Below are 27065 nucleotides of genomic sequence, written 5' to 3'. Positions count from 1 at the left end.
AGCATCCCTGTTTTGTCCCCCTCTAGCGTGCCAGTAGCCATCAACCTTTTGGTTTCTGGAGACTTTCCACCTCCCTTGTGAATGCCAGCTCCCCCCACCCTGCTGAAGCAGCTGTCCTGGGTGTCCCCAGGCTGTGGGTGTCCTCCTGGCCAGCCTGGAACTCTGGGACAGAACTTAGAGCTGTCAGCTGCCTCTCAGCCCTGTCCTGTTTTCTGCACCTGGGTGTCCTCACTGTGGCACCACAGCCTTTCCCTGCCTGGCAGGTTTTGTAATGGATGGTATCCGCATGCTGGCTGATGCCTGCGGGCCTGCCCTAGCGTGGGTAAAGCACTCTATCTGGGCATGGGCAAGAAGAGCAGGTGACAGAGCAGGAGAGATGGGGTGACAGGAGCCTTGGGGCAGGCTGTGGTCATGCCAGCTGCTGTCATCTGGTAACAGGTGCAAGACTGCAAGTCCCAGGGGATGCCAGGAGAGCGGCGCTAGGATCATGGGGTTGTCTCTGCCCTGAGATGCTCCGCGGCCACAGCCCCCTGCACCCACACTAGCACAGGGCCACACCAGCCCCTTTGGAAAGTCCCCACCAGTAAGGTGGGCTCCCATCCCATATGAGCTTCTGCAGAACATCTTTCCTCGGGGGGGTAGGTGGGGCCTGGGCCCTGAATGAGCTCCCTTTGTGCCCTGTCTCGCTGGCTTGGAGCCCCCCAGAGGCTGAGCACGAGATCCCCCTGGGACGACTCCTAGCAGTTCCTGCTGCTGCAGAACATCTCTCTCCACATGCATTGGCATGGGACAGGAGCTGGGACAGAGGGGAGTGGAAAGGAGCTCTGTGCCAGAGCCTGCCATGCTGCCTTACCCCTGTCCCCGTGCCGGCAGCTGGTCACACATGACAACGCCCTGCTGGGTTCAGGATCATGTCACAGGGGTGGCCTTTCTCGGGGTAGCAGCCCACACTGGTGGCAGGAGCAAGCTGCCAAAATGCTGCCAGGCTGTGGTGCCAATTGCCTGCAAGTCTGCAGGCAGCACAGCTGTAGCCTTTTCCAAAGGGAGCCTGGAGCCTGACCGAGTTCAGGAGGTGAAAGACAAGAGCCTGTGAGAGAAGCCCAGGGCGGAGAGCTGCACCTGCACCTGGCCTGGGTCCAGTCCTGCAAAGTAACCAGCAGGCCTGGTTCGGAGAACTGCCCCCGCAGCAGATAAGCACGCTGCCTGTCAGCAAGTGTCTGCGCAGAGCTGCCACCCTTCACAGATACCCCACAGTGCCACGCTGCCAGCTGTGCCGATCCCGCCCTGCCGTGGGTGCTGACAGGGCTGCAGCAACGACTCCAGGCAGCCTGGATGTCTCCCAGCATGGTGCGGGCCCACACAGCTCCTGCCGCAATTCCCCTCCCCTCGCCTGTGTGTGGGAGGCAGGAAGCAGCATTTGAAGACGAAGCCTCAGCCTGAATGCAGACACAGTGAAGGCAGCAACCAGGGGCCATGTGGCACGTCGCCGCCCGCTCCCTGTCCCGGGCCAGCTCCCGCGCCTGGCAGAAGCAGCTGCCCCGGCCCAGCCCCGCGCCCGCAGCCCCGCAGCACCGCGGCCCTGCATGGACGCCCGGGATGGCCTCCGCCCGCAGCCTCTCCGCCATGGCCCCCGCCATCCGCCTCTCGCCCGCCGCCCGCAGCCTCTTCGACGAGCCGCTGGCCATCGCCGTGCAGGGCCTGGGCCCGCGGCAGCAGGTCACGCTGCGGGCGTCCTTGCGGGACGAGGCGGGTGAGCTCTTCCAGGCCCGCGCCCGCTACCAGGCGGGGGACGACGGGGAGCTGGACCTGGCCCGCTGCCCCGCGCTGCCGGGCGGCAGCTTCTCCGGCCTGGAGCCCATGGGGCTGCTCTGGGCTTTGCAGCCCCAGAAGCCTTTCCGGTATATGCTGAAGAAGGATGTGCAGAGCCCCTTCGTCGTGCAGCTGGAGGTGTTCGAGGGCCACGGGGAGCCCCCCGGGCGGCTCCTGGCGCAGGCACAGCATGAGCGGGCGTTCCTGCGGGATGGCGTGCGGAGAGTCCCGGTGCGAGAGGGGAGGATCCGGGCGACGCTTTTCGTGCCCCCCGGTGAGTACTGGCTGCAGCCATCCTGTTTTCCCTAAACCAATGTTCTGTCAGTGCAAACTGTTCCATGACTTCTGTAAAGAGGAGTCTGTGAAAGCCCCTGTCCTTGCCTCCCTGCCTCCCTCCCCGTACCACCAACCAACCTGACCTGATTGTTCCCAATTCACCTGCCCGTGCGGGCACCAGGACATGGTTGCAGAAGCAGGCAGAATAACCCTTCTTGCCCGGAGCTTGAGATTACAAATGTGGAGAAAAGCACAGCAAGTGCGGAGTGAGTGTGCCTGCAGGGCCACTGGAGATGAGAAGCTGCAGAAGAAAGTGGTGGAGAGGGGCTCTGTGCCAGTCCTTGACAGTCCTCCTCACTGAGAGGGTCTGGGGGATCCTCCCTCTCCCCCCAGCACAGTAACAAGTAACTATATGGTGACCATGGTCCACCATGTTGGGGGTCCTCTGGGCATCATCAATTCATGAAAGGGGGAAGAGGGGGGACTCAAGAACACTTACAGGGATGAAACCTTTCCAGCAGGAAAAGGCAGTCATTTAATTGCTCTGCAAAAGGTGCAAGTACCTTTCTGAGGTGTAAGAGTTGCCCAAGACAATCCCAGGCTGCAGCATCTTCTCGGCACCTACACGGAGATTTCGCTGCCAGAGTCCATGGTGACGAGGGCTGAGGTTCAGCATCCCAAGAGCAGCAAGGTCAGGGCTCCCTCGCTTGCCTCACCTCTATGCCTACCTGCTGACTGGGAGACAGAAGCAGCCAGCTGCATACATTTTGTATCTAAAATGTCCTGCTTTCCCTGAGATGAGGCACTTACAGTAAGCTAAATATTGCTGCGTTTCCCCCGTGTCCCCTGACCCGCTCCTTTTGTGTGTGTTTTAAAATGATAGGCCCTTGCTGTACTCCCTGGTGCTTTGAATTGTTTCCTAGGCACAGGACAGAAGGCATTCATTCTCATCCTGCTCTCACCACAGCTGATGGTCAGCTTAGAAAAGACTGTAGGCTTGCTCTGTAGTCAGTATTTCTGCTACACGGAGAGATGTTTTGCCACCATGATTTCACCACACTCAAATTGTCCTGCACTGAGATACCCCCATTGTGATTTTCTGTTCTTGGGAGTGCTCTCTTACAGTACATCTCCACATGTGGATTCAGGAGCTGGATACTCTGAAACAAACAACCTAAGGCCATGTAAACTCTACAGCTCAAAGGGCTTTTGCTATAGTACTGTCCCACATCCCCTGTGCACCACCGCAGCCTTATTCACTGTTACCACCTTTTCTGTGCATGTTCAGTGCAAGCCCACAGAGACCTGTGACACTCAGCTGAGCCATGGGCCACAGATAACTGCACTCCTGGCCTCTGAGGTACACAGCCACTGCTCTGAATGCTCACCTTCTATGGAGAGCCAGTAGATGTGCTGTTGCATGCATGCTGACAGTGGCAAAAGGAAGAGCACAGTATCATTGTGGATGGTAAGGCTCTCCTTGTCCCAGGGTAGAGGGTGAGCAGATGCTATGCGCTTCATTCTCCTCCATGACCCCCAGCAGCATGTTCCCACCTTCCACAGGATGCACAGGCCACCATGGTGGAGGGTGTGAGACCATGGCAGGAGACATCCCTGAAGAGTGGGAGGCATGAGCACACTCAGGCCTGTGGCTCTCCTGAAGCCAAGAGCAGGGGTAAGCTGGGTGGGCATCCACTCCTCAACATGGCCAGGGGCACCTTCTTTGGCCTGGGGCCTGTGGAGCTTCCCTGGACCCTGTGGTCCCAAACCCCACCAGGCTGTAGGAATGCAACATGCAGAACACCCTCTATCCTTGCACTGGGTGGACAGGAGCAGGATTTTCACAGGATGAGGAAAAGAGGATCCTGAGGCAAGAAGGGGAGATCCAAACAACGATCTTCCAATCACCCAGTGAGATACCCATGGCATCCTACGCCGAATTTGATACTGATCACAGTCAGAGACATGATTCCCAAAGATGAAGTGCTGGCTGGGTGGATCCCACTTTTCAAGGGATCCCAAACATTCAAAAGACACAATACAAACACAAATGCTTACCGTTTCTAGTTTAATAATATTACATCTATCAAATCATGATATCTTGAGGATTTTTACAGTGCCAGGTAAAGTGGGCATTGTTACAGGGCTGCTTACAGGGAGAAGAGAAGCTGGGACAAGACACCTTCTCCGAACAGTCCCTGCCTGTTGGCCCTAAGGACAAATAGAAATACTGCCAATACTTAAAACAAATAAGGGTTTGCACCTTACCTAAGATGTTCTGCTCCTCAGCTTTTTTTATCTCTGCAAGACACTCTAGGGTTTTTTTCAGCTGCTGACACCACACAGCTGAGTGATTAATCATGTCCTTTCCCCAAAAGATGCCTTTCTGCAGTTCCTGTTGTGTACCTGGTTTGGTGCTTTCTAAACCAGAAAAACATTTAAATGAGTAATTTCAGGCAATACTGCTCTTCATCTTGTTTGCTCCAGGAGAAGATGCCTTTCCAGGGGTCATTGACATACATGGACTTGGAGGAGGTCTTTTTGAGCAGAGAGCCAGCCTGCTGGCCAATCATGGGTTTGCCACACTGGCTCTGGCTTATTATCAATATGAGGACCTGCCCCAGCAGCCAACTGAACTCCACCTGGAATATTTTGAAGAGGCAGTGAACTATATGCTGCAGCACCCACAGGTAGGAGCACCCTCCCTGTCCCTCTGGGTTCCCCTGGGAGTGCTTCTTCTGTAAAGTGCCTGTCACTTTGCCTGAGTTAGCGCTGGAGGAAGCTGCTGAAATACTCACCTGGCTCCAACTGCCAGGAATTTGGGTGCCTGAGCTCTAGGAAAGAGGAAGGGTCAAGCACATATGCACTAGAAAAGCAGAAGATGGGTACCATTCATGTACCATTATCTGGAGTGACAGAGATGGTGTCTGAGACATAACAAGGTAGTGAGGTTGTGGAAGAGAGAGACATGCATTTTTCAAAGCAGCATTCATGAATTGTCACCACATGCCCCCATATGAACCCTTAGTCTAAATAATACAAAGTAAAAAAAAATTGCTGGTATCTAGCTGTGGTGGATTGATCTTGGCTAGCTGTCAGATACCCACCAAGCTGCCCTCTCACTCCCCTTCATCAACAGGAGAGGTAGAGAAATTAAGATAAAAAATCTCATGGGTCAAGGTAAGGACAGGGAGAAAACTCACCAATTATCATCACGGGCAAAACAGACTGACTTAGGGAAGATTAATTTCATTTATTGCCAGTAAATAACAGAGTAGCATAATGAGAAATAACAACAAAACTAAAACCACCTTCTGTTCCCCATCCTGTCCCTCCTCCATCTCTGGGCAGCAGTGGGTCTGTTTTGGAGCTGGCTGAAACTGCCTCTGTCCAACATGGGGGCAACCCCTGCCCTCTTCTCACAGAAGCCATCCTTATAGCTCCCCACTACCAAAACTTTTCCACGCTAGCTCTGAATAGTTTTACTTTTCTCCTGCAACTGGTGCTCAAATGCTGTCAGTGTGTTTGCTGTGTCTTGGCTGTTGTCATAGCACTAGGGAACGTTTTTCATGGGAGTGGAAGAAATTTGTGCGTAGGAGGTGCTTGGCACTTGTCCAGAAGAAAAACCGATCATTGCCATTGCCTTCTCCATGGTGTTTTGCAAACTCCCGGCGCTACGCAGTGTCCCTCTCCAGGAACCAGCTGTCGTGTTTCTCAGCTCAGTACTGATGGGGATTTCCTCCTGTCCTCCAGGTGAAGGGACCAGGGGTTGGCCTGCTCGGTTGCTCCAAAGGTGCTGATCTGTGTCTCGCCATGGCCGCCTTCCTGAAGAACATCACGGCCGTTGTTTCCCTCAACGGCCCTGTGGCCGTTACGATTTACCCTCTCTGTTACAAGGATAAAACCATCCCCGCTTTGCCCATCGATGAACAACAGGTCAAAATCATTGACTCCAATCTTCTTGATTATTCCGACATCCCTGCTGATGCCTTCCAAGCCCCTGGCAACCAAAGCCTGATCCCACTAGAGAAAACTGAGGCACAGTTACTGTTCATTGTTGGGCAAGATGACCATGTTGTTAAAAGTGAGTATTACGCTACTGAAGCCTGCAAGCTTTTGCAGGCTCAAGGGAAGGAAAATTTTCAGATTCTCTCCTACCCTGGAACAGGGCACTGCTTTGACCCTCCCTTTTTCCCTTTGTACTCCATAGGAAGCCATCCCATTTTTCACAAGCGGGCAGTCCTGGGTGGGGAGCTCAGGGCTTATTCTAAAGCTCAGGCTCATTCTTGGCCACGGATCCAGGCTTTTTTCAACAGGTATTTAAATGACAACTAATGTGCAAGAAAGACGCAGCTCTTAATGACCTAACCTGGCAGATGCTTTCAGGCTTGCCAGGTCAAAACTTGTTCACAGTTGCACCCGTACAACTGCAGTATCTTCCACCGCTTTGCACATCTGTAACTCAGAAAAGAGCTGCGTTTGCCTTTTCTGGTTTTCCCTGAACTTGCTTGGGTAAGTGTCAAGAAAAGGAATGGCAAACAGGTTTGCATTAGCCATTGATAAAACTGGTCACGTGCAAAATGCACAGTTACATTTCTTAGGTGGCTTCTATTCTTCCAAATGCCTGGCAGTACTTCACATATCACTGTGGTCTCTACATGCATACCTCATCCTCAGCTTTAAAGCAATCTACTGTAAAGCAACGCCTCTCAAATGCTGATTTTGGACCAGGGTTTTCACCACTCTTGTGGTGAAAGCCTCATCGTAAACGGAAATGTCTCTGATCTCTGTGCTGCTGGAAGTGTGCAGGAATGGATGTTACAGCCAGGATGCTGGGGTGACTCCGGTTAAGCCTCAGGAAGGGTTGCTGGCCCTCTGTGCCACCTCTCTGTCCTCTCCTCAGAGGAAGTGCTCTGGCTCGTCGATACTTCTGGCCCCAAGATGTCACGCAAAAAGCCATTCTGCTAAATGTACAGCCATTGTGATCTTCTCCCACATGATGTGGAACTTTTTCAGCTTTGTTATTAGGGTGAGAATTGTAATAAAGAGACTGAGATTTGAAAGCCATGGAGTCATTTGCCGGGCTTGGGTTAGAAGCAGGGATCTTTGCATCTTGAACACTCTCACCTCAGGGTGGAACTTGTACCAGCTTGGGAACAGGGGCTGCCCAGGTGGTGCGAGGATACTAGAGAAGACTAACACACAGTTCCCTTACCTTCACCCTTCCATTGCTCTTGGGGCACCAAGCCTCCTGGGCCCCTTCCCTTAGCATCTGATCCAACATATGGTCAAGGTGGTGCTCAAATCTAGCACCGCAAGGCAACGAGTGTTGCTCTCAACACCATAAATTGCCACACATTTAGAGCTGGGTGCCAGACGACATGCCCTAATGCAAGATGACAAAGCATCTCACCTGTTCAGGAGAGACGGAGAGACAGAGCAATCTCCAGGTGGGACAGAAGACTACTGAGGCTCTGCCCAATACTTTTAAACACTTAGTATTTGAAAATAGGACAATGCTGAGGATTCCCTCAGATGTTTCCACTTATTTCACACCACTAAGTCAGGCATGTGAAGCTCTGAGCAAGAGACATCTCTACCTGCATCTCCCAGGAAGATTTGGTGTGCCTGAGGAAGCGACTCTGCCTTTGCAATTCCCTTTAGAGCAAAAGATCCAGCTCTGGGTAAGACAGACAGAATGGCCTTAGTAAAGCCTTGTGCAACCCATTAGTGGGAGAACCAGATGTTTCTTAACCTGCTTAAAGAATCTGTGACAGCACCCCTCCCTCATGCCTCCCACACCCCGTACCACCCTCCCAATCCATCCGTCTGGGCAGGTGCCAGGGCTGGGCAGAGCCTGATGGAGACATAACCTGCCTTGCCCAGGCCTTGGGGCAACCAGCGCGGAGGAAGAGGCTGCAAGAAGACATGTAGCAGTGCTGGGCTGGCGCTGGGTTGGCTTCTCCCCACCGTGGCTGGGGCTGGGGCTGGCTCCGGCCCCTCGGCTGGGCGGCACAGCACGGCACGGCCCTGCATGCAGGGCTGCTGCTGGCGGGCTGGGAGCCCTGCCTGCCTGGGCCACCATGGTGTCGTGGTGTAACCTTGGCCAGCAGCAAAGCACCATGCAGCCGCTTGCTCACCCCCCCCCCCCCAACCCAGAGGGATGGGGAGGAGAATCGGAAGGGGATGTAAAACTCAGGGGTTGAGATAAGAACAGTTGAACAGGTAAAGCAAAAGCCGCGCACGCAGAGCAGCAAAGCAAAGCAAGGAATTCATTCACCACTTCCCATGGGCAGGCAGGTGTTCGGCCACCCCCGGGGAAGCCGGGCTGTGCCATGTGTAATGGTTACTTAGGAAGACAAATGCCATAATGCCAGATGTCCCCCCCTTCCTTCTTCTTCCCCCAGTTCATATACTCAGCATGATGCCGTATGGAATATCCCTGTGGCTAGCTTGGGCCACCTGTCCTGGCTGTGTCCCCTCCCAATCTCCTCCGACCCTCCAGCTCTCTCACTGGCAGGGCCCGAGAAACTGGAAAGTCCTTGATTTAGCATAAACATCACCCAGCAACAGCTAAAGACATCAGTGTGCTATCAACCCTGTTCTCACATCAGAGCCAAAACACAGCACTGTACTAACGACTAAGAAGAAAATTAACTCTGTCCCTGCTGAAAGCAGGACACCTGTCCCTGCGCGGGCAGCTGCGCACCGCCCTTCCCTGTCCTGGCAGCGAACCTGACCGCGATGCTGCCCGGCGGCACCTCTGCCCGCCCTGCCCCGCACGTCGACCACTGCAACCGCCTGGCGCTGGGGAGCCCGGGGGGACACCGAGGAGGAGCCCCCGGGCGCTGGGCAGGTCTCAGGCCACGCAGCCCGTAGCCGGGATCCCCCGCAGCCGGGGCGGGGGAGGAGGCGGGCGGGCAGGCGGGGCGAGGGAGGTGCCGTCTTGCTCCTGACAGGCCCTTTGAACCCGCCCCAGAGTCGGAAGCGTCCCGCGGCCATGTGGCACGTCGCCGCCCGCTCCCTGTCCCGGGCCAGCTCCCGCGCCTGGCAGAAGCAGCTGCCCCGGCCCAGCCCCGCGCCCGCAGCCCCGCAGCGCCGCGGCCCTGCATGGACGCCCGGGATGGTCTCCGCCCGCAGCCTCTCCGCCATGGCCCCCGCCATCCGCCTCTCGCCCGCCGCCCGCAGCCTCTTCGACGAGCCGCTGGCCATCGCTGTGCAGGGCCTGGGCCCGCGGCAGCAGGTCACGCTGCGGGCATCCTTGCGGGACGAGGCGGGTGAGCTCTTCCAGGCCCGCGCCCGCTACCAGGCGGGGGACGACGGGGAGCTGGACCTGGCCCGCTGCCCCGCGCTGCCGGGCGGCAGCTTCTCCGGCCTGGAGCCCATGGGGCTGCTCTGGGCTTTGCAGCCCCAGAAGCCCTTCAGGCGCCTGATGAAGAAGGATGTGCAGAGCCCCTTCGTCGTGCAGCTGGAGGTGTTCGAGGGCCACGGGGAGCCCCCCGGGCGGCTCCTGGCGCAGGCACAGCATGAGCGGGCGTTCCTGCGGGATGGCGTGCGGAGAGTCCCGGTGCGAGAGGGGAGGGTCCGGGCGACGCTTTTCGTGCCCCCCGGTGAGTACCAGCCGTGCGGGCTCCTTCCCTGGCGGGTGCTGCCTCCCCCCAGCCGGGGCCAGGCTGCCTCTAGATGCCCCTTGAGCCTGGCACCAGGCCGAGGACGAGCGGGGCTGGACCATGCCAGCCGCATGGGCCCTCCAAGGAGCGGCCTCATAAGCCCGGCTGGCTGCGATCTGCTGGCCACATGCCTCATGCAGCACGAGGCATTGATCACAGCACCCTTTTTGTTTTCAGATGCCGTGGGAGGTGGTGTCAGCTGGTCTGCAAGGTACCTTTCCCCTACCTGGCTGTTTTCCAGGGAACGCAGCTTGTAATTCTTTGAGTCAGTTGAAGGTTGCTTTCCAAAAGCCTAGTCCTAAGCCTGCTGCTTCTCTTCCCATCCCAGCCTCTCCGCACATGCAGAACTTGGCAATGCCATAGTAGCTGCAGCCCAAGCTGCCTTTTACTGCTGCATTTATTCCCATTTCTTACCCATTTGTGAGCAAAAGACCAAGTAAAGCGTCAGATAGTATTTTTGTCAGAAAATAATCATTGAGAGGGTCTGTGAGGTTTTCAGATTGCCTGAGAAATGCTGTGTTGTTCTCCCAGCAGCTGTCCAGACTTCTGCTAGTGGTCTGTAGGAAGCCTCATCTCTTGCCTTGGCTGAGTGGTCTGTAGCAGCCACACCACCACCACATTCCACCTTCCCTTCCCCCTGTGATCCAGAGACTTTCACCAGGCTTGTCTCTGGAACCCATGTACTCGGGGAGCTCCTCTGTGTAGCATGTGCCTTCCCCGCTCCCCTTTCTTCCCTGTCTGTCCCTGGTAACTCCTCCACATTAGTGCCAAAATCATGTGCTGTCCCAGCAGGTTGTGCTGGACCCAGTGTTGTAGCCTTGTGCCTGGAGGTGAATTTCCAGTTGTTCTGGTTTGTTGCCCAGTTCTGTGTGTTAGTCTGCAGGCACCTGAGGGAAGCCTCAACCTCCCTTCTGAGCGGGAATGTGAGTGGCTCTCTTGGTCTCCTCCTCTCAGTACTGCAAGTCTGCAGCAATCCCTGCATGAGGACTTCAGTCCCTGTCTCCTGATGAACCTCATGTAGTAAAGCTTCCCCCACCAGGTAGCAAGGCTGGTTGCAAATACTTTCTTCTCTTAATCCCAGAAAAAATGGCTGTAGTACATCTACACTGAAACTGAGAGGCTGGAACCATCAGAAGATGAGAGTTTTTGGATCAGTCTTCTGAGAAATGCACAGGAAAGAAGCCTTCTGGGTATTTTTGAAGCAGAGCTCGATACCTTTGCAGTGAATTTGCTATTTGCATGAATTTGGGCTAGTTGTGACTGTCAAGGGATCCCAACCCCTTCCAGCCATGTGTTCTCTGATGTCATCCAAAACATCAGCAGGCCTGCTATTTTGTGCTGTCTTGTTTAATCTTGAAGTAATGTAGCCATTTACTGAAAACTGGCACAGTAATTTAGGACCCTTAGAGTACAATTCTGCTGCTTTATGATTTTTTTTCTTTTAAAAAGACACATTCTGAGGCCTATGAGGGGATTGAGTGCACCTTCAGTAAATTTGCAGGTGACACCGAGCTGGGGGGAGTGTTGAGCTGCTGGAGGGCAGGCAGGCTCTGCAGGGGCATCCGGGCAGGCTGGACCCGTGGGCCGAGGCCGGTTGTACCAGGTTCAACAAGGCTCAGTGCCGGGTCCCGCACGTGGGTCACAGCAGCCCCACACAGCGCTACGGGCTGGGGGCAGAGCGGCTGGAAAGTGCCTGGGGGAAAAGGGCCTGGGGGTGCTGGCTGACGGCCGGCTGAACGTGGGCCAGCAGTGTGCCCAGGTGGCCAAGAACCCAACAGCATCCTGGCTTGTGTCCAAAGCAGTGTGGCCAGCAGGGCAAGGGGAGTGATTGTCCCCCTGTACTGGGCACTGGTGGGGCTGCACCTCGAACACTGTGTTGAGTTTTGGGCCCCTCACGGCAAGAGGGACATTGAGGTGGTGGAGCGTGTCCAGAGAAGGGCAACGGAGCTGGTGAAGGGTCTGGAGCACAAGTCTTATGAGGAGCAGCTGAGGGAACTGGGGTTGTTTAGCCTGGAGAAAAGGGGGCTCAGGCAGGACCTTATCACTCTCTGCAACTACCTGAAAGGAGGCTGTAGGCAGGTGGGGTCAGTCTCTTCTCCCAAATAACAAGTGACAGGACAAGAGGAAATGGCCTCCAGCTGCACCAGGGGAGGTTTACATTGGATATTAGGAAAAATTTCTTCACTGAAAATGTGGTCAAGCATTGGAACAGGCTGTCTAGGGAGGTGGTGGAATCACCATCCCTGGAGGTGTTAAAAAAATGCATAGATGTGGCACTTAGGGTCATGGTTTAGTGGTGGACTTGGCAGTCCTGGGCTAACAGTTGCACTTGATGATCTTCAAAGTCTTTTCCAACCTAAATGATTCTATGATTCTATGAATTTGGAATGCAAATTAAAGATTGTGGGTTAATGTGTTTTGTTATGTGGTCTCTTGCAGGAAATGGTCCCTTTCCGGGAATTATTGACTTGTATGGAATTGGAGGAGGACTCCTTGAATACAGGGCATGCCTGCTGGCCAACTATGGCTTTTCTGTGCTGGCTCTGGCTTTCTACGACTATGAAGATCTCCCTAAAGAGGCGAAGGAATTCCACCTAGAATATTTTGAAGAAGCCATAAACTATATGTTACAACACAGCCAGGTTGGTTTCTTCATTGACACTCTCACTACAGGGAACTCTCATTAGTCAGGTCCTGTCAGACTGCAGATGAGGCGGAGCTGCTGTACTTAAAATAGCATCTCCATTCAAGTTGGCTGTAATTAACTGGGTTTGTATCTTTAACTCACTCTCATTACAATGGTTCTCTGGCAGATTATTCCAGTTCTTCCTTTTGAACTGTCCAGGTGACACAGTGATGCATAGGTCACGTACTGGTAATTTCTATAACACTGGTAACTAGTGTTACAGCTAGGGTTGTAACCCTCGTTGCAACCTCTAGTTCCCTGGAGGTTTATTGGACTTCCAGCAGGACTTTTAGGTTTATGCTTTGTAGAATGTCCTTCAGAACTAAATGCCCTTTTCAGCCATGGAGCACTTGATAACCTTCTGTGAGCCAGGTCTCAAGGAAGTCCACCAGTACATGTTTGTTTCTGTGTATTGTATAAGCTGTTAAAATCACTCCAAATGGTAATATTTGGTGAGCGTGTGTTTTAGTATATAGTTGTGAACTTGGGGTTCCTTCTAAGTTGATACCTCTTGGAAGAGAACCCTGCTTGGTCCTGCATCTCCTTCCAAGTATCTGTGCATGACAATAACTAGAATTACACAAGGCAACACTTGGTTTCTCTGGAGAACTCAGATACCTTCGTCAGCCTCAGAAAGATGAGTAGCTGTTTAAAGGTCTCAGTTGGTTTTCAGTTGCCCTAACCCCAACTGCTCATGCCACCTCTTTGCCCAAAAAACCCTGAAAATTGCTTCCCCTCTGCCTTTTTTTTCCCTCGAGAGCAGTACCGTAGCCTTCCGTGAACACCTCTGCTGATACCCTCACCGTGCTTTTAACATGTTGCAAAGTTTCAGCCATATGTTCTCATTTGTCCCTTTTCATGCTTCAGAGTCAGTGGGTTTGGAGCCTATTACACTCATGATAAGGTACAAAAGGTATTAAATTCTGATGCCGTCTCAGGCGCCTGTTTACCCCTGAGGGTCTTTTGGAGCAGCTGTGATATTAGCTAACCTTCCAACATCCGTAGAGGATTTCAGCACCCTGTAAGATCATTTAGCTTTCCTGTTCTAGTTAATTTGCCTGTGTAAAAGAAAAGGAGGGTAACCTATTCTAGATTGACTCCAGGGGACTGTACAATTCACTTAGAAAAATGGGTTTAATAGGTTATTTTTTAAAGATACATTTTAACGAGTAAGGTACCTCAGAATATTTCCTTCACACTGTGAGTTAGACACCAAGCATACTAGAGGAACAGGAGAGCAGCTGATAGGGAGTCCACTGCCTCATGTTAGCTTATTAGTAGGCGAATCAAACACAGTGGTTGAATATAAGAAATACATTATCATAACTGATGACAGTTTCATAGCCATTGTTGACTTGGAGCATTTGTAGAAGAGGCCTTCCCTGCCCCTTCCCTCTTCTTCCCCAAACTGCCTTATAAGCAAAGTGAATCAGGGACCGTGCATCTGCATGCTTTTTGCAAGCACAGCTGTACCCTCTGCATATGCTTCAGCACCAGGCCTTGTAGCTTTATTAGGATGATGCTGCAGTCTCAGCAGGGCTTATGATCATAAATCAAGCACAGAAGAGTGCCTCAGGGTCCCTTGGGTGTGGGCCCTGCACACAGGTCCTTAGATCCTGTACCTGGGGTCTAGATTCAGGGCAGACCCTGCTGCAAACATGGCAACATTTTAAAGAAGCCGTTTGCCATTGTTCATTGCTTGTGGTTTCTCTTCTCTCTCCTCCAGGTTAAAGGTCCAGGGATTGGGTTGCTTGGATTCTCAAAGGGGGGTGATCTGTGCGTCTCCATGGCCTCCTTCCTAAAGGGCATCACAGCCACCGCCCTGATCAATGGCTCGGTGGCAAATGTGGGCACAGTGCTCCGCTACAAGGACATCACCATTCCACCCCTTGGTGTCAATGCAAAACGCATCAAGGTCAACGAGTCTGGGATTGCTGATATTATTGATGTACTGAACAACCCACTAGAAGGGCCTGACTGCCAAAGCTTTATCCCTCTGGAGAAGGCAGAGTGTCGCTTCTTGTTCATTGTTGGCCAAGATGATCACAACTGGAAAAGCGAATTCTTTGCAGTTGAGGGGAGCAAACGTTTGCAAGCTCACGGAAAGGAAAAGCCTGAGATAGTCTGTTATCCTGGAGCAGGGCACTACATCGAACCCCCGTTTTTTCCCGATGTGTGCAGCCTCAATGCACCTGCTAGTTGGCAGGCCTGTGCTGTGGGGAGGGGAGCCCAAGGCACACTGCGATGCACAGATAGATGCTTGGCAGCAGATCCAAGCTTTCTTCCGCAAACACCTCGCGGGCAAGCCATCTGGAACATCTAGTAAGCTGTGATCTGAGTTAGGTTACTTTACAGATGAAGATGCTGGTGTTTCAGGTTTGTTTTGTTAAATGGCTCTGTTGAGAGCAAAGAACGACAGCAAATTAGCTGTTGGGTTTCTTGGAGAATGACAGTGGGTGAGAGCATGAGTGCTGCTTCCTTTAACACCCTCCTCTGACCTTGGTTAGAGGTCTTGGCCTCCTGTTGTCTGGTAGTATGGGATCACAAGCTGTGGAAAAATGGTGGTGGTAAGGCTGGGTCTGCTTTGAATGTGAATTTAAGTAGAAGGTAACTCATCCAAGCTGAGAACTGTGACGAAAATTTGCTTTGGCTTTCTCAGAGGAAACACGCTCTGTGCCGTTGCCCTTACCAGAGCTAGCTTCATGTTCTAGTTTTTCTGGAAGCAGTTTGTTTTCTCTTCCTGCCTCCAGTGATTTTTCTGTTGTGTGTGCTTCCCTCTCCTTTGTTGTGCCTTCCTCTTCTCCCACGTCACTGAAATGCATCTGCCTTAACACTTCATATCTAATATTTCACTTACCAAAAGCAGCAACGCTGTGCCTGCATCCTCAGATCACACACACACACACACGCTTCCCCCCCATTTACAGACAACGGCCCGTAGCCCGACGCGGCATTCGGGGCACATGCAATAGAAATGAGAGGTTTGTACCGTTTTGGGAAGCTGGTGAGCACGGAGACAGCGGCGCCGGAGCCCTCGGCAGCGTGCGGGGACTGCTCGCGGGCATCCCCTCAGCGGGGCGGGCTGTCCCGGGGCGGGCCCGCAGCTCTGCCGCGGCCGCTCCTCCCGGCCTCCGCGCTCCCTTAACGCGCCCACCGCTGCCTGCGCCGAAGTGCTGCTGGGGACAGCGCGGCTGCGAAGGTGCCCAGGCGGGCGGCAGCGGCCGCGGGGCTCCCGCCTTCACCGGCTGGGCCCCCCGGGGGCGGGGGCTGCGGGCCGGGCTCTGCCCCCCCGCCTGGGCATTGTCGGTCATGTTTGGCACCCGCCTACGAGCCTGAAAGAAAAAGCGCTGAATATTGCTCGTGGGGTGCTGGTGAGTTTGCACTATTGTATAAAAAATAAGTTATTAGCACGGCAGTGCCTGACGCAGCCGGGCCGGGCGGGTGTAGGCTGAGGCGCCGTTCGTGTTTGTTGTGAATTCCGTGAGTGCGTTGGCGCGTTTTGCACTCGCTGTTATTTTATTAACGGATTAAAATGAAACGTTAACCGAGGGCTGGTGGCGCCTGGTGATTGGTGGTTTGGGGAAGGCTGGGGGGCGGGAGGGGGCGGGCACGGCGCCGGTGGGGGCGGCTTTCCCGCTCCGGCCCTGCGCCGCCGCAGTTGCTGCCGCCATCGCGCCGTGGGGCGGGGGGTCCGCGGGCTCCGCACTCGAGCGAGGCCGCCTGCAGGGGCGGCGGCCGCGCTGCCGTTACTGCGGTTGGCGCCGCCGCTCTCGCCCACCTGCCGCCGCCATGTGGAGAGCGGTGGCCGCCGCCTCGGCCCCGGCGCGGGCCCTGCTCCGCGCCCCGCGGCGGGCCGTAAGCGTGGCCGTGTCCCCCGCCGCCGGCCTGGCGGACGAGCGGGTGGAGACGCGGGTGACGGGGCTGGGCCCGGGGCAGCCGGTGACCCTGCGGGCGCTGGCGGCCGATGAGCGCGGCTGCCTCTTCCAGTCGTGTGCTCACTACCGGGCGGACGGCCGCGGCGAGCTGCACCTCAGCACGGACGCCTCGCACGGCGGGGACTACACTGGCGTGGAGCCCATGGGGCTCTTCTGGAGCCTCGCCCCCGCCGGCATGGAGAGGCCGTACCAGCGGCTGGTTCCCCGCAGCACCGGCACCCCGATGAAGGTGGAGATGTCGGTCCACCGGGGCCACAGCCTGCCCGGCGCCATCCCCGGGCCGGTGGTGGCCAAGGCCGACGTGGAGAGGTGGTTCACGGTCCCCGGCGTGCGGAGGATCCGGCTGAAGGAGGGAGGCGTGAGGGGCTCCCTGTTCCTGCCGCCGGGTGAGTGCCCGGCCGGGGACCCCCAGCTTCTCCGGCCTCCCCTAAAAGAAACCCGAAGGGTATCACCCGGGAGACCCGCGTCCCGCCACCGGTCGGAACGCGGCCCTGCGGGCAGGCGGCCGGTGCCTTTTGCCTTGAAAACTTAGGGAGACGCTCCCAAAGGCGTGCGGGGACGCGGCCCCGCCGCCCGCTCCTCACCGGGCAGGCACGGGCAGGTGGCGCTTGTGACAGGCACGAGCCAAATGCGAACTGGGCCTCTGGAGTTCGCCGTGTCGCTGCTCGCAGCGTACGGTTTTTCGGCAGGTTTGATGTTTGCTCTGGACTATCTGAACCTGTAACGTTCAGCAAAGCTGATACGCTCCATCGTGGGAGCCTGCTGTGCTGTCTCCCAAGGGCTTTACTGAGAGTAGAATTGAATCGAAAAGGCTTTTTTCTTCGGTGTGAAACACATGCCAGTAAGCAGAACAGCAGAAGAGATTCTAGAAAATACACTAGAGTATTGCAGCTCTGTTACGCCAGGGCTGAAGCTGAGTTAATAGCTGAGTTATTTCAGTTGTTCTGTGGTAGAAAATCAAGAGATTTCTGAGCAAGTTCTACCTGTTCTGCTTGTGGGATGGCTGTGCTTTATGAGGTGTGATATTCTGGTGGACTGCTGGTGTTGGAAAACGAAACCTTATACTGATAATGGTGTTTGTACACTTGAGATGTGATCTAAACTTGTATTTGCCTGAGGGTTGTGCTACTAGAACTGCCCTCTGTATTACCTCTAAATTTATAATGACTTGGTTCAGCAAATCTTCTAAGTACTGCTACAGTTATTAGGGATTGAAGTATTTTCAGTGGATTATTTTCAAACCAATAATCTTTTACCCATTTAGATACGACTCCAAAGTCCACTGAAGAAAAAAACAACAACAGAGACTGAACTTTGAATTTTGGATCAAATGTTTAGTCAGCATGCTGGATTTTCCATCACCAAGATGTGGTTGTTTTGATCTATCCTGCCTTAGAGGTAGAGCTGGATTTCTGTTGAGCTCAGTGGGAATCCAGAAATCGGCAAGATGGAACTGCATTTTTCCCTTTAGAAAGTCTGGTGGTGTAGTAGCGTGGAAGAGTCTGGAATCGTTGCTGAAATGATACTGGCATCCTTCTTAATGAAGGATGCAGTTACAGCAGTACTACCATACCTTTCTTCACTTCAGGGATGGAAAAATATTAATGTTATAAAGACAGGAATCTTGAACGTGAACTGTTCTTAGTGAAAGTGAGATTACATGAGTGGGTTTATGCTGTAATTTTAATATAAGAGATTTCTCAATTTGGGCATGAGTTACTAGTGTGGGGTTTTGTTTGTTTTTAAGCAGTAGTGAAGTTGTCTAGCCCATTTTAGTCTGCTCTTTAGTGAGCTATGCAGAAACTGTATACTTGGGCATGTGTAGGCAACTCGGGAAGACAGTCCAGGATCATTGTGCAAGTTAAAGGTTGTCTTCCTGAAAGAGAAGCACATTCCTTCTGACTGTGTAGAGCTTTCCAGGTAGGGGTGATAAATGAATACTTTTCTTCTAGCTATCTAGACTGACTGTTGTTAACTAAAAGTTACTGTTGATCATGGTATGATAAATTTATCCAGACATAGCTTCTCGCAGACCTGAAAGAAAAATAACCCAAAAGCAAGGTTCAGTGCTTTTCTGACTTCCTAATGCTTGTATGGCGGGAGGTTTCCACTGTCTAGCATGACTTGTCCAAAACTTCCTTTTCTCAAGCACCTTGAAATGCCAGAGGTCTTTCCTTTATTGCATAAAGGTAATATCAGAGAGTTAATGTGCTCTTGCACTTTCTGCTGAGATAGTTGTAGTAAGCTGGATCAGAGTACATCAGTGGTGACATCAGGTGGCCAGGAATAAAAAAAGTAAAAAAAAGACATTGTCTGCCTGGGGTCTTTATAGTTCCAAGGGGTTGTATCCTTAGCCTTTTAACCCAAGATCTGCTGGCATGGCATACAGTGATACCACAACACAACCTTTGGCTGCAAAACCATGCTCATTTAAAATTGTGGTGCTGATTGTTTCTGTAGTTTTGTGGGACTGACTGTACACATGTATATGCATGTTATCTATATATCAGTCACGCACACAACCACACCCATACAGCTCTCAGTTTTACCCTCTCTTCACATCTGCAGTAGCAGTTCTTCTGCCAGGTGTTACAGTGCTGATGTTGAGACAGCCTGTAAGTCCACCTGATTTCATCTAGCAATGGGTGTCTGCTGTGCTTTGTTCAATACACCTCACTTCAGAGTTTGCGTAACTTACAGGCTGAGCCCTCTTGCCTCATTAGTAATGAGCTTGCACTTTGCTAATTAAGGTATGACTTTGTGGGAAAACAGATGATTTAGAGTATGACTGTTCTGAGGGCAGGAGATTAAGACCATTAACCAAACAAACCAAGTTTAACCATTCACATATTTTTACAGTAAGGTAAGGACCTGTTCTTAGTTTGAAATAGCTAAAGTGGGATACAGCACTCTAATCTCTGCTGTGCAAATGGAAAAGTAATGAGAAAACGTTTTAAGCCTTCTGTATTTTCTTAATCACTCTTCACCAGATAGTTTTTAGTGTCCTGTTTGATAACTTGTCCTCTGTACCTCTTCTTTTTAATACAGGGGATGGCCCCTTTCCAGGAGTGATTGACATGTATGGCGATGAAGGAGGTTTGATTGAATTTAGATCCAGTCTTCTGGCTACCCATGGTTTTGCTGCTCTTTCTCTGCCGTATTTTGACTTTGAAGATCTGCCCAAGGTCATGAAAGAATTCAAACTTGAGTACTTTGAGGAGGCAGCTAGATTCCTACAGCGTCACCCGAAGGTGAGTGTAATGAGACATCTCTCAGGACGAGGGAGGATTCGACAGTCATGCCCAAGTGGTGGTGGTGATTTATTTTTTTTAGTATTGGGTTCTGCTGGGCAGGCTTAGGCCCAATAATGGAAAAAGTGTAGGTCCTGCATAGGTGGCTACACATATGACTGCGAAGAGTGAATTTCTTCTAGCACAAGTTGTCTGTTAAATAAACTCATGCTGGAAACTGCAAGATTCCTGATCATTCAAACAGCGAAGTGCTGGAATATCCTCTGAACAGGAGCAGTGGTGATAAAGATAGGTTTTTTAAAATGATAGCAATTAGTTTAAGAGAGGATTATACAAAACTGCTTAATAAGCAGCAAAGGAATGAATGTGATGACTTGGGATGTTGCTTTCAGTTTTATCTTCCAGGCTAGAAAAGGACAAGACTAAGTATAAGTACTACTTTTCTAATCCTTCATATGTTACTTGTGAGGATACTTTATTTGCCTGAGACGTATATAGCAATAGACTGTGCTTGAATTTCTGCTACCTATTTTGGGAAAAAAGAGAAAATATTTGCATCAACATAAGCATCAGGGACTAGGTGAGATCCAAGTGATGGTGCATCTTGTGCCTGTTTGTATTATTTTTGTGGGCTTTGACTGCTCATGGTGTCTCTGAAAAATAAGACACTTAAACAGAGGGGGGAGCCTGGGTCCAGGCTGTAGCTTTCCAACAGGTCACATCAATAATTAACCTAACTTTTTTTAATAACACAACTCCAAAGGCATTTAATGGCTAATCCCATTATAATGCATACTTCCTTTATTCCTTTCTTTCTCTCTTCCCCACCCTCTATTTCATCTGAAGGTGAAGGGCCCAGGAGTTGGAGTGATTGGGACTGGGAAAGGGGCAGAATTAGCACTCTCCATGATCACTTTCCTGCCAGAAGTAGTGGCTGCTGTCTGTATCTCCGGCTGTAGTTCAAACACAGTTGCAGACCTCCATTATGGTGAGATGACTCTGCCTGGGCTGCGTTTTGATATGAGTAAGGTCAGTGTTTCAGACGCTGGTGTATTTGACATTTTTGAAGCTCTGGATGACCCAACAAATCCTGCTAATTCTCCTTGCACAATCCCCATTGAAAAAGCAGAAGGTCACTTTCTCTTAGTGGTAGGGGAAGATGATCGTGTGTGGAAGAGCTCCTTATATGCTGAGCTGGCAATTGGGCGTCTACGCCAGCATGGGAAAGAAAACTTTGAACTCCTGAGTTACCCAGGAGCAGGTCACCGAATTGATCCTCCTTCTACTCCATTTTGTCAAGTAGCTATGGATCGTGTTCTGGGGGTGCCTGTCCTGGGGGGTGGAGAGAGCAAAGCACATTCCCATGCACAGGAACACTCCTGGGGAAAGATTCAGGAGTTTTTACACTTGCATTTGGGATGAACGTTTAAGTACCTGCAAGCTGTTGCAGAGCTGCAGAGGACTGAGCTTGAGCCACCAAAATGACCAGTGAATTGGAGGGACTGACTGAGAAAAGCTTTGAAATATGGAATAGCCAAATGACTACTTAGCTACAAGCATAAATCCAAAAGGAAAGTGATTTAATTGGACTGGCCTAAGTTATTTTAGCTAGGTACACAGAGAAGTGGAACAATAAGTAGGCTGCATTATAGCACAAATTTGGCAGCCTGAGTTGGTGATGGTATCAAGAAACAAGTATCTGAAGAGAGTAGTAGGTACTTTCTCACTTGCAGTATTTCCGACTTCGAGAATTTAATAGTTAGCTGCACCCTCAGCAATGGCAGACTGCATCGCACCTGGGGAATGATGGCAACCCATGGATGATAAATTTTGACAACAGAACAATGAATGATTCTGGCTTTGGGTCTTAAGTTACCTTAGCCCAGAATGCTGATTTACAGCCATAAGCACTTTGGAAATGTTTTCTATTTACTTGAAGCCGACAATATCCATTTGTTATGAGGCTTATATACCTTGACCTTAGGTAGTGGTCTTCTGGTGACACAGTCTGTTTCCAACAAAAAAATACCTGTAGAGTGGGAAAATTAAGAATAATTTTCCTGTCATCCAGGGAAAGTGGCAGCACTAGCACTGTCTTGTATTAAGAATGTAATCATCTATTCCTATAATGTCTTAAGATTGGCATTTGGCACTCGGTGGTATAAAATTCTGTTGGATAGGTTAAAGAATGGTTAAATGCAGTTATGCAATGTGCAAGTCTTACTTCTCTCTTAGTTGCTTGTTTTAAACTAATAACACCTACTGTTAAGTTAGGGATTAATTACTTGCGGAACTCTTCAGTAATGATGTCAGTGGATGCTGACAGCTGTTCTTAGGAAAGAAGCACACTTGAGAGACAGAAAACCTAGCCAGGAGGAGATTAAGACTGACTGTAAAAAGCTGTCACCTTATGGCAATGATTAAGTTAGAATTGTAATACTTAAAAAAACCCAAACAAACAAACAAAAAACCCAAAACAAACCCAGCAACCTCCCAGTTCCTCCCCCCCCCCCCCCCCCCCCCCCCCCCAATTCAAAACCTAAAAACCCCCACCAAAACTAAACCAACCTAGGGTATCTTTTCCATGACTGCCTGAGATTGTGGTGGGTTTTTGTAATCCTAATTAACTTTTGGCTAGTGCCTTATTTTTGCCTGCCATCTAGGTAGAAAGAAACTTCTTCCCAAATGAGCTGATCTCTTGAGGTCTTGCTGGAGTGGTGCCAGTGCTGAAGGCCTGTTTAAAAAGGCCCTCCATCAATACAGTTTCTCCTTCCAAGGTCGTTTTGTCAGATCAGTTTTGAGAGCTGCCCAGAAAGATACAAAATCTTCCTTTATGTTACTCAGTTTTGCATTGCTCTCAGGGATCTTTTCTCTCCAGTTAACTGTCATTATGCTGCTGCTCAGGTCTCATTAGCTTTCTGCAACTCTTATTACTCCTTATCATTTGATTGAAGTCACATGTTCTTCACATGCCATCACTGCCAATTGAACAATTTATCCATCCACTCCTTACCAGAGAAGCTCCATCTTGCTCACTCCATTCAAAATGTCTTTATGCCTAGTCTCTCTAAACTCCCTCACTAGTTGAAGAGGCTTTTGCAGTCATATCTGGTACTTGAACTTCCACTAAAACCAGCAGCCCCGTAAGTCCAGGACCACAGCCTGCTGTGATGCACATGTTGGTGTCACCCGTGCTTAGTACACTGCCTTTTTTCCAAACTCACTCCAAGTTGCAATTGCAGAGGAAAGGGTTATCTGAAGGCTTCCGTTTGTTCAGTCTGCCTTGTCGTGTGCATCTTCAGTAGCTGGAGCTGTGTAACTGTGGTAGAGCAGTGCCTCCCCTAACCCTTTTTGTTACCCTCCCAGTACTGATAGCTGTGTCTCCACACTGCAGTCCTACCTCGGCATATCGACTGCCATGCAAGAGTGCAAGGTGGAGGTTCAGGAAGTAGGTGCTGAGTTGTAAGTAAAACAAAAATGAGGTAGTTTAAAAGTCCTCAGACAATTTCTAAAGCACAAGCCTTCAGAATAATTCATTGTTGTATGTCGTCAGATATATGCAAATTGAAAGAGAAGTAAACCACTTCATTAAAAAGCAAGCCTGTCTGTTTGATGTTATGGTTTTGTTTCTGAATAGTTCATTTGTTTGGAAAGCTGAATGGCATTTTTTAAACAAAGAAAGGAGAAAAAATAAAGAAAAAGTAATTTTACTGTGAAGATCCTTTTGTGGACAGGTCAGGGTATTCCTGGACAAAATAATTCACAGAAGGGTCTGTAAGAGAGCAGCCAACTTTTGCACTAGTATTCTGCGTATTTATAATGGTACTTGGAGACCAAAGACAGATCACAGACAACGTAGCTATTTTCTGAAGTATACAGTGAACTGAGTGCCTGATGATGGCCTTAGTTCAAGCGACATCATTCCTATCGTTCTGCATTCCTTACCTGGCAAAACTGCCATAGCATTCCAGTGAGACAGTTGCTTGGGTGGTGGGATTGGCTTCTCTTGCTGCACCTGGGGCAGGCTTGGGCCTGAGGCACAGCCGACGCTGCGGTTCCCAACCCGAGGGGACCGCGCAGCCCGCGGAGCTCTGAGGGGGCGCCCCGGGGTGCCTCACCGGGCCCTTCCCGCCCCGGCGGCCGCAGCGCTGGGTGCCGGCGCCGTTTGTCATCTGCACGTTGCTGTAACTTTTTTTCACCGACTGGTGTCAATAAAAGGCGTTTGATAAAGCTGGGGAGGCGGGCGGCTCGTTTTTCACCGTCAGGAGCGCGGGCGGGAGGCGGCCGCCACCAGGGAGCGCCTGGCGGGGGGACCGCGCCCCCACCCCTGCGCCACGTCCCACAATGCGCCGCGGAGCGCCCCCTACGTGACTTCCGGGATGGGGCTTGCCCTGTGGGCGCGCATCTCTATGACCGCCAGGTGCGGCTGCCTTCGTGCTCGGCCCCCCTGCCGCGACGTGTTGGTGGCGCTGCGCATGCGCGGGAGGCGGCCGTGCCATAGCAACCGGAGCGTTAACGGTAGCAACGGCAATGGTGGGTCCTGCAGTGCCGGCGCGGGCGCCGGGCGGGGAGGGCGCTGGGCCTGCGGGGGCGGCGGCCGGCGTGGCGCCAGCTGGGGACGCCCGCGGTTTGGGGAGACCCTCAGCCGGGGCGTCCCCGGGACCTGGCGGCCGCGGCCGCGGGGGGGACGGGACGGGGCGGCTGGGGCCTGCTCCGGGACGGGACGGCTGGCGCCGCTCCCGTGGTGCGGCGAGGTGGAAGGTGCCGGGCCGCGTGTGCGCGGCGTCCCCTCAGGGCCGCCCCGCCCCGGTGCTGCGAGCGGCGGCGCGGGGCCGGTGCCGCCGCCCGAGCTCCGCCGGCCGGGCCGGTGCCCAGCAGCCCGGGCAGGAGGCGGCCCGGGGCTCGGCGTGGCGCCTGCGGCCGCGGCCCGGGAAGGGAGTTTCGGGCGGGGGGGTGGCGGCAGCGGGCGGCGGGGGTGCTGTCGTCTGAAACACGCGGTACAGGGGCTGGAGGCAGCGGTATCTGCGGTTACTGCAGCGATTAGCTTGGTACCTGCTGCTGTGCAGTTCTCATTTGCTCTATTTAACGTGTAAATAAATGTTTGCAAATGAAGGCAAAGTGTCACTGTTCTGCTTTTTCTTGCGGGTCTGAATTTTGTAAATATTCTGTGTCTGATATCCATGTCTTTGGGAGGAAGAATACTTCTTCTGTAACAACTTTTATATGCACGGGGATGGGTTTTTTTCCCCTTAAGGTGTTACAGTTCTTGTTCCCGCCATGTTGATGGTGACTCTTCAGGGTGGCAGTTTCAGCTGTTGATCCCTTGCTGTTATGAACATTTTAAGCAGTATGATTTTGTTTAATCTAACTACCTGTAGGAGACTGTTCAATGTGGAGGTAGAGGAACTCTGAAAATAGGCTTCTCAGAGGGAGGTTGGCCAAAGGTGCTATGATTTATCCACAGAAATTTAAAGTGTACTTCAAGGAAAACAATATCCATGATATGTGTTCTCCAGACAACCCACTATGCTGATTTTCCTATTTCCACCAAATTGGGTATTATGATGGGAGAGACAAGTCAGCAGAGGTCAGGGAAGAAGCTGCTCCTTGTGCTCACATGGATCCCTAGCTTTAAAGTCCAGTCTGGTTTTAGGGATGTGTTTGGAACAGAAGCAGGCATTGGTCATATAAATCCATTTCTGTCTTCAACATGAGTGATCAAGATCACGTACCTGAATGCCGTAATGATTGCTTACCGTAATTATGAAAAATGCAACAAAGTTTCTGGCCAAAAAACCTGATTAACTGGAAGCCGCCTGTTTTAGCTGGCACACTGGTAGCTGTTAGTTAGGTTTCATGCGGCTGTTGAAGTGGGAACTAGGGGTGTGATCTTCTGAGCAGGAGGAGGTCACATGGGTGTTTATCTGCAGCAGACACCAAGGAGATACTGCTGTAGTACAAGCTTGCCAGGTCGTCTACAATGGGACCTAGAGCTAGCTATCCCATGGTATAGCAGGATTAAAATGAACGCCCGTCAGTGAGCAGAAGCAGGTGGAACATCTGAGGATGCTAAGTGATGTATGTCTAAAGCAAGGTATATATTGATGTCTGTGCATGTATGCTGAGACTCCTTGGTATTGCTGGGTCTTAGACTGTTGCTGGGTGTTCAGTGGCTGTGGCCATTCATTTACATGCAGCTGCCTCAACTGTTGTCGTTTACCGTTGAGTCCAGAGTTTCCAGTGGTCTAGAGTAAAGTATCCAACCCTAAAGCTCTGTGACCAGCGTGATTGCCTGTAAGATTTTGGGTGGAAGTTGTCTGTTGGTTTTAACTTTTAAAATCTGATTGCCCAAAAGGCTGCTTCTATCCACATGTCATAGTGCTACACATAGAGCAATAGAGATGGCCAGAGTCCTCCTGTTTTTGTGGAAAGGAGGCTGTTGATCAGTTTTTGTGAAAGATTGGTCTCTGAAACCTTTTTAATCCGAAAGACATCTTGGAATGTGTTTATGTTTAGGATATATTGGTTTCTTTATATGCTACTGTTTTGGATATCATTGTGGAGTTTTGATAAGACTCTGATGTGGGGCAGAAAAGATGGAGTCAATGACAATAGAGAGTTGGTCAGTAAGTCAGTCCTTAAAAAGCCATGTACAGTAGCTCTCAGATTTTTCCTAACAGAATAATACATGTTTTCACATCGCATGATGTGATTCAACATGAAACAATTGGAGAAAAACAAACAATCCAGCTTGCTCCTGAGTTTTGGCAAGACGTACCTTATTTTCCTCAGTGAATCTTAAGAGGCTGTATCATTCTGTCTGCTCACAGACTTGCTTTCAGACGGGAAAATGCTAATGCACAATAATAGAAAGTGTGGAGTTTTAAGAGCATTAGACCACATTTTTCAGTGCAGTAACAAGAATTCTTAAGTCTTTGAATTGAATTTCACCATCACAGCTAACAAGCAACATCCTAAACCCATGCTCTAGACAGGGCAGAAGGTAAGATCAGGAAGGTAATACTCTCACGTGAAGCCCATTTTGTTGCTTCTGAAAGTGCTGCTGAGTACCCCAGAAAATAAAATTACAGGACACTGAGGAGTTCCAGGTTCTTAGACTCAGCTGGAGGAGGATAATACATAGGAAAGTGGTAGAAGGGTGTAGACAAGCAGGATAGGGAGACAGAAGCGAGAAGAGATAGGTTTGCAGTGAACAAGCCAACTACAAGTTTGCAATGAGTACTCATTTAAATTTTTTTCATTTTTAGGCAAAAGCAACAACTATCAAAGAAGCTCTAGCCAAGTGGGTAAGTACTAGAACAGTATGTAGCTGCTTTGCAGTACTCCATGGCATGGTGTTTGACTGTATTCAGCTGAATTTGTTTTTCAAACATTGTAAGAAATATGTTTGCTTGAAACATGTGCTATAAAAAGCTTC

At 51.3% G+C, this 27065-nt stretch overlaps 3 protein-coding genes and 1 long non-coding RNA gene across 13 annotated transcripts in view; 3 read left to right on the top strand and 1 right to left on the bottom strand.

The window, feature by feature from the left end:
- The first annotated feature begins 1341 nt into the window (after nucleotides 1-1341).
- LOC119151474 (acyl-coenzyme A thioesterase 5-like) lies at nucleotides 1342-7148 on the top strand. Its single transcript, XM_037395429.1, has 3 exons — nucleotides 1342-2083; nucleotides 4573-4775; nucleotides 5839-7148. The coding sequence occupies exons 1-3, from the start codon at nucleotides 1474-1476 to the stop codon at nucleotides 6418-6420; spliced, it is 1395 nt and encodes a 464-aa protein (XP_037251326.1). The 5' UTR covers nucleotides 1342-1473; the 3' UTR covers nucleotides 6421-7148.
- Nucleotides 7149-9047: 1899 nt separating this feature from the next.
- LOC119151472 (acyl-coenzyme A thioesterase 1-like) lies at nucleotides 9048-15990 on the top strand. Its single transcript, XM_037395428.1, is given in 4 exon segments — nucleotides 9048-9695; nucleotides 12195-12397; nucleotides 14168-14602; nucleotides 14604-15990. Coding segments are annotated over 4 exon segments (1419 nt in total). The 5' UTR covers nucleotides 9048-9085; the 3' UTR covers nucleotides 14775-15990.
- Nucleotides 12325-27065, top strand: part of LOC119151471 (dynein light chain 1, axonemal-like) — a 29948-nt gene continuing 15207 nt past the window's right edge. For 5 of the 10 annotated variants that reach the window (XR_005105427.1, XM_037395424.1, XM_037395422.1 and 2 more), the window contains exons 1-4: nucleotides 16099-16762; nucleotides 19425-19627; nucleotides 20474-20656; nucleotides 26896-26934. Coding sequence is in view for 8 of the 10 variants with exons in the window: in XM_037395424.1 (XP_037251321.1) it covers nucleotides 16231-16762; nucleotides 19425-19627; nucleotides 20474-20656; nucleotides 26896-26934 (957 nt within the window). In the remaining 2 variants the exon portion in view is untranslated. Of the gene's footprint in view, nucleotides 12398-15709; nucleotides 15813-16098; nucleotides 16763-19424; nucleotides 19628-20473; nucleotides 22857-24036; nucleotides 24161-26895; nucleotides 26935-27065 lie in introns of those variants that run through there. The other 5 variants (XM_037395426.1, XM_037395425.1, XM_037395423.1 and 2 more) reach the window with 5 other exon arrangements.
- Nucleotides 17690-23880, bottom strand: LOC119151475. The gene is made up of 2 exons (XR_005105428.1): nucleotides 23339-23880; nucleotides 17690-18410 (listed from the first exon to the last, which is right to left on the bottom strand). It is a non-coding gene; the product is annotated as an uncharacterized LOC119151475 (long non-coding RNA).

This window comes from Falco rusticolus, chromosome 7 (assembly GCF_015220075.1).
Source record: "Falco rusticolus isolate bFalRus1 chromosome 7, bFalRus1.pri, whole genome shotgun sequence".
Taxonomy (NCBI): domain Eukaryota; kingdom Metazoa; phylum Chordata; class Aves; order Falconiformes; family Falconidae; genus Falco; species Falco rusticolus.
This window is presented reverse-complemented; position numbering and strand designations above follow the sequence as displayed.

Excerpts from the sequence above, each read along its gene's own strand:
- LOC119151474 (XM_037395429.1), top strand. The coding sequence starts at position 1,474 with ATGTGGCACGTCGCCGCCCGCTCCCTGTCCCGGGCCAGCTCCCGCGCC. Across the intron at positions 2,084-4,572 it reads GACGCTTTTCGTGCCCCCCG|GAGAAGATGCCTTTCCAGGG; the intron begins GTGAGTACTGGC and ends TGTTTGCTCCAG. Across the intron at positions 4,776-5,838 it reads ATATGCTGCAGCACCCACAG|GTGAAGGGACCAGGGGTTGG; the intron begins GTAGGAGCACCC and ends CCTGTCCTCCAG.